At 41.3% G+C, this 6,527-nt stretch overlaps 1 protein-coding gene across 1 annotated transcript in view; it reads left to right on the top strand.

Annotated features, from left to right (window-relative positions):
- Positions 1 to 6,527, top strand: part of MAP2K1 (mitogen-activated protein kinase kinase 1) — a 34,400-nt gene that overhangs the window by 24,392 nt on the left and 3,481 nt on the right. Inside the window, exons 6-10 of the mRNA XM_018552842.1 lie at positions 331 to 455; positions 2,006 to 2,213; positions 3,098 to 3,162; positions 6,037 to 6,098; positions 6,236 to 6,281. Of these exons, the coding sequence (XP_018408344.1) occupies positions 331 to 455; positions 2,006 to 2,213; positions 3,098 to 3,162; positions 6,037 to 6,098; positions 6,236 to 6,281 (506 nt within the window). The remainder of the gene's footprint in view (positions 1 to 330; positions 456 to 2,005; positions 2,214 to 3,097; positions 3,163 to 6,036; positions 6,099 to 6,235; positions 6,282 to 6,527) is intronic.

Raw genomic sequence — 6,527 nt, 5'->3', positions numbered from 1 at the left:
GGGCACCCTAATTATAAATTGGGCATTGTATACTATAGGTCTGGCTTCATGTTTTGCTGAGCAAAATAGAAGGCAGCCTGTGACTTTCTCAGTGTAGCAGTAGAGTTAATTAATTGCCCCCATGGGAAAAGCTTTTAGAGCATCTGTCTCCTAGTAACTGAGATATATTGTTAGAGGAGAGATGATTGTGGATGTAGGGTTTACTCTGGGTCTAAAGCTGATTGCACCATTACCAGTGCCTTTTACCCATCCAGCACTGAATATCATGACTTCAGACCCTTCAGTACTTTTATTACCTCTCTATTATTCTCTTCTTTACTTTTATTACAGATGTGAAGCCATCTAATATCCTGGTGAACTCTAGAGGTGAAATTAAACTCTGTGATTTTGGGGTCAGTGGACAGCTCATTGACTCGATGGCCAATTCTTTTGTGGGGACAAGATCCTACATGTCTGTGAGTGTCCATATGATCACTAATGGATTGCATTATAAATATGTACGCGTTGCGTGTAGTATGTAGTAGTCCATGTACTCGTTAGGTGGTTGCATGAATGCTTTATGTAATTTGCCATACGGCATACAAGATGTATAATTTCAGCACATGCTGCATAACACTTGTTCACATTGTGTGTCACGCAGCAGATGGAGTATTAGAATGTCCTCCCACACTGTGGTTGTGTGTGTAATAACAGCTCTTCAGATCCACTCTGATGGGGGAGAGGATGCCATTTGTGCTATGTCTCCTAGAGGCATGTTGATTTACTGCAGATAACAGATTGTTAATGCTGTGCTGCCGGAGTGTTTGTATGGTTTTCTTTATGTAATTCTATGCATAGCAGGGTTGTGTGCCATTTGTTATGTAGTACAGATCTGTGCTGTGCTGCTGATAAAAGCTTCAGATAATGGGATTATACAAAGAGGACCTGATTAGACAGATAGGATATGGCATTGTATCCTGTTACCTGTCAGGATTACGGGTGCTGCCACATCTTGATTTGTATTTCAGAGTGCCATCAAACTGCTATACACGGGTACTATAGCATGAAATGTACATATCTTGTGAGGAGAAGGTATGCATGATACCAGCAGCTGTAAACATCGGTCTGTCTGTTCCTGTCTAGGGATGAGTGGGGGAAAAACATCTCTTGCTCAATCTGCTGGAAAGAGAAGCGTTGTTTTGTTTTGGCAGGGGCTTGGTTTAGTTTATTTCATTTATGGTTCTTTGTATTTTGTGTCTTTCACATATCCCTACTCGTGTCTAACTTTTGTTATCCCACTCCGCCCCTAACCCTAACCCTCCCCCTTCGGCCAACCCCCCCCCCCACCCCTAGGTCCATGACCTATAACTCCATTCTCTTTTTTTTGTAACGGCAACCATGTATTTCTCACTTGAATGTTGGCATTCTGGGGCCTTTTGCTATAATGAAAAAAAAAATGATTTAAGGCCCCATTCACATTATTGGCTTGCAGGAGCATGTACGCGTGTTACTGCATTGCATGACACTGCATGCTATTTGCCATGGTGTGCTGAATTGCCGTTCATTGTGAATTGGCACCCCAAGCTGCTGGCTGATGTAGGTATGCTGGCAACATGTGTTGTGCTGCAGTGTGCTGGCAAAAAGAGGTGCAGTTTCTTGGCCGTTGAGGTGAGTTGTCGGCCTATTCATCTTAAATGGGCTGGCTAACGTATCGCAACGCACCCTAGCGGTAAGGTGTGAACCTAGTGGTTTTTAAATTAAATAAATGGTAAAATGATCATTCTATTTTATTATATTGTTTTAATATGATATGGCTCCAGTGGAAACACCAATGCAGTTACTATATTTGTGTCTCCTGTATTTTCTGTGTGGCGCCACCAATCAGATTCCATCGACCCATGCTATGGATGTTAGAAAATGTAAATCAGAATCTTGTTGGTAGCTAGAAGCAAAATTTATTTTCAGACCCTATGGGAGACCAGTATGTAGAATTCCATGATAAAGATTTGATTCTTCTGTATTTTAGCCGGAGCGGCTGCAGGGCACACACTACTCCGTGCAGTCTGATATCTGGAGTATGGGACTCTCGCTGGTGGAAATGGCCATCGGACGGTATCCAATTCCTCCTCCTGATGCAAAGGAGCTAGAAATGATTTTCGGCTGTTCTGTAGAAGGCGATCCAGCATTATCTGAATTGTCCCCTCGCCCCAGGCCACCAGGACGTCCCATCAGCTGTAAGTGTTACCTAGGAAGGTTGGCATCCTGCCTGCTTCTGTTCACCCGCATGGCGCAAAGTTTACAAACACGAAGATTAAAAGCAAAAAAAAAACTAGATCTATACCACCACGGTGTTGCTTTGCTTTACATTTGTTTTTCACAATTGACTTTAGCTGGAAAAGTAAGTTTATAGATTGCATTCTAAATTTTTCTTTAGTTTGATCAGAATGAGCATAACATCATGCAGTGAGGCTGTTGGCCAGTTTGGCATAAGCAGATTGGTTAAAAATATACTAATTGTCAACATTTGCCAATATGTGGGCGCTTGCTGTCTTCATGACTGCTGCCTGAAAATCAATGTCAGCCTGTTTGCAGACAGGTTTTAAATATCAGGAGGTAAACTGTACACAGGCATAAGACAATCAAATAAATGTCAAATATATTTTTTCACAAACAAAATACATATTGAAATCTTGTTCTTTAATATTCGTAATATACGTAATTCGTATAATAATTTGTTCTAGGGGACTGGCAGTTTCAGTCACACATTACAGTGCCAAGAATGACGATGTTCAACAAATGGCTCCTAATAAAACTATTAGAGGTCGCAGGGTCCCTTCTAGGTGACATACTGACTGACCACTCACTATGTTACCTTGAAGAAGGGACCCTGCAGTATGCTTTTGATTTGTTATGCTGTCTTGTAAAATCTTTGTTTGATGAGCATTTATTTGGAATGCAGTCAGACACCTGGTGCCAACTTCTCTTCACAGTGGCAATCTGGAGAAAATATCCTATAAGATTAGCTGAGTGAGGGTGCCTTCTACCGGTCCCTAAAAGGTCCACACATGATGCCATTAAAGTGCGACTGTGCTAAGCATTTCTTCTTATTTTGTTTCAGCTTTTGGTCCAGACAGCCGCCCTCCCATGGCCATCTTTGAGTTACTGGATTATATTGTGAATGAGGTAAACTATTTATTAATTTATTATTAACCTCAGAGCCTGCATTTAGTTTTAGTTTTTACTTCTTTTGGATAAATACAAATTTAATTTTGGCTGTGTATTCCTTATGCAGCCTCAATAGGCACTGCATCCAACTGTGCATTTCTTTTGTATATCCTAGTCCTAATGGTTATATCTGCCCATACCCTAGTCACAATTTAAGAAATAAGTGTGTGTGTGTGTGTGTGTGTGTGTGTATGTGTATGTATATATATTACACACACACACTGATTGTTATAACCACCCCATCAGTACTTCGTTGGGCCACCTTTTGCCTTCAATACTGCGGCGATTCTTCTTGGCATTGACTCCACGAGATGTTGAAAGGTGATGCGAGGAATCTGACACCATGCCTGATGAATAGCACTGTCCAGTTCTGTGAGATGTGATGGTTGTGGAACCAGCTGCCGGATGGCTCTTTCAACTTCCTCCCCTACAAATGCTCAATTTGATTGAGATCTGGTGATTGTGGGGGCCACCTAAACAAGGTAAAGACCTGCACCACCGTTCTTATTTGGCCAGGACTGCTGTAAGGTGTGCGGAGAGGACCCCCACCACCTGTATATAGACACACACGCAGTGTTACAAACAGTTTACTTCAGAATAAAACTGCATGTAAAGCATTGCATTACCGTGCATACCAGTGCGGGCGCCCACATTGCAGACGTGAGCAATAGGCTGGATACTGCACCCGCCCACTGCCTGCTGTCAATCAGCAGAGGAGGGCACTGAAGGAGAAAGTCTGAGTCCATATTTACCCTGTTCTAAGAGTGTTGGGCGCATCAGGGTAAGAAGAGAGGCGGATGAAGTGATACACCTATCATGCCTACTGTACAAACCTGTGGGGGCCGTGTTGTGATTTGGGGTTGCTTCTGTCGGTCAGGTCTAGGTTCAGCATGGTTATGTACCCAAATAACTGATGAGGCCTACCTGAATATACTGAATGACAAGGTTTTTCTATCAATCCTCTCCTGTTGATGCGTGACACTGAGGCTGTCGCACGTTGGCTCTATTGATTGAGAATTACGCGATCACATACCGCTGATCGCTCAGTTACCGATCATGTCCCTGCAGAGAGCGGTGACTGTAAGTCTCTGATCCCTGCAGGGATTTCTGCCTTCCCTCTCAGGCAGAAATCCAGCTCTGACTGGCGGAACAGATGTGGAAGAGGCAGCAGTGTGGATGCTGAAAATATTGTCTGGATCTGTCCTCTGCTCTGTCAGCATATTGCGGGGAATAGCCAGCTATATGCTGAGTTTTGGGTCACAGTATATATCCTCCTGTGTCCCTAAAGAGAACTATGGCAAAAAAAGGTTGGGCCATAGTTCTCTTTTTAACCCCATGAAATTCTATGGAATGTGCTGGAGAAGACTTAAAACACCGGCTCTCCAATCATCACTACAAGATCTTGGTGAAAAAAGAATGCAACTCTGGAAGGAAGTAAATGTTGTGACAGCTTATCTAAATGATGCCACGGCGAATGTGTCGTAATCAAAACTAAAGGCGGCCCAACGAAATAGAGTGTGTGACTTTTTTTTTTTTTTTGTGGGCCAGTCAGTGTATATACCCACACATACTTTTATACGATTGTATCCCGAATTGTACATCTGAGAAGCTGGATCACATTGCTGTAATCATTTTACATTTGATAGTATTGTAGTTTTGTAAGACAGACTACACTAAAATACATTGTTTTTGTTGAACTGCTTTAAAATGGTTTATCAAAATCATTGCACAAAAACTTTATGGACTGTACAAAGTTCGGCTAAACATGAAAGGTGGAACTTTGTGTGTAGAGTTAATAAATAGCACACTCAGTACATGCGGGCTTGGAAATCAGAAAAAAAAAAATTCGGAAAGTTGTACTGATCTTAAACTACTACACTTGAAGCAATAATATATTTTTGGGTAAAGTTTCTTTGCCATAAAATAAAACTTCTTCCCCGAGATGCCTCATCAAAGTAAAGACGCCCAGTGTCTCTGGCTACTAATGTGGCCATTTTACTATCGATGAGATCAGCAGGAAGCAAAGTCTACTTGCGTAATGAGCAAATCTTGCTCTGTTTATATATAATAAACAATATTGAGTGTGTGTGTGTATATATGTATACGTGTGTAATATAAATATATATATATATACCACTAACCCCCACTCTAACAGCTTTCTCTTGCCTTAACTGACAAACTGTCATGTTGATCAGTATTGCTTCTGACCTGAAGAAGAGAGGTTCACTCTCGAAAGCTTGTCTTTTATATATTGTGTTAGTCCGATAAGAAAGGTTTCATTGCATACTGCAATACTGCGTTTTTGTCTTTTTTGACATCTTGTCTACTGGATTAATATGGCTTACCTATTTATATTATTTAAAAATGTATTTTCTAATGCAGCTAGTGTAAGTACCTGAATTACATTTGTCTCTTGAAGTCCCCTGTACTGCAGAGCTCAGCCTGGGAGAGGGTGGCACAGCACTGGGAGCCGATCTGATGTGCTGCATGCATACATACATACATACATGATGGCAGAGTGAGCAGAGCGATGGGCTGCTGCTGCTCAGTCAAACCCCAGTCACATTATGGGAGCAGAGAGATGGGCACTTTGTTGCTTTACTGCATTAGGTCACCAGCCCAGCGGCATAGTCTGGCAGGGCTGTGTAAATCTCATGGATGGACAGGAATGGAAATCCTTTGTTAGGTAAAGCAATCCCCATTCATGTATATCAATATATTGATCTGTTTGCCTGGAGTTCAGCTTAAATTAGACCAGCCTTGTTTTTTCTGATTACATTGATGGTAACTGTTTTCATACATTTATTCTTTTTTTATTTTTACCATTCACAGCCACCTCCTAAGTTACCCACAGGAGTGTTTGGAGCAGAATTCCAGGACTTTGTGAATAAATGGTAAGCTGATAAGAACACAAGTGTGGATGGGATTGGGAAAGTTCTTATATGAAGTTATATCTTCATTATGGAAAATATACAAGAACAAGCCGAAAAGTTTGTTAGTTATATGTTCGCTTGGCTTTTTTGTCTTCCAGCCTTGTGAAAAATCCAGCAGAGAGAGCAGACCTCAAACAGCTTATGGTAATGACTTTTATATCAATAAATTCATTTAATAATATCTTTATATTCATGAAATGTAAATTCCAATATTAAAGGGGATATGCATGTTTTAGATCGGAATGTCCTCAGACCCATTCACTGAAATCCCAGATCCCCAAGTTGTAGTAGATACTCCATTAAACCCTACATGTATAATGGGTGTTGTATATATTTTACACTTGCCTCCTTAGCTCTTCTGACCCTTGGTGGCAACCACAGGATTGCAGA

This window comes from Nanorana parkeri, unplaced genomic scaffold (genome assembly GCF_000935625.1).
Source record: "Nanorana parkeri isolate BGI_ZX_2015 unplaced genomic scaffold, ASM93562v1 scaffold98, whole genome shotgun sequence".
NCBI classification, from domain to species: domain Eukaryota; kingdom Metazoa; phylum Chordata; class Amphibia; order Anura; family Dicroglossidae; genus Nanorana; species Nanorana parkeri.
This window is presented reverse-complemented; position numbering and strand designations above follow the sequence as displayed.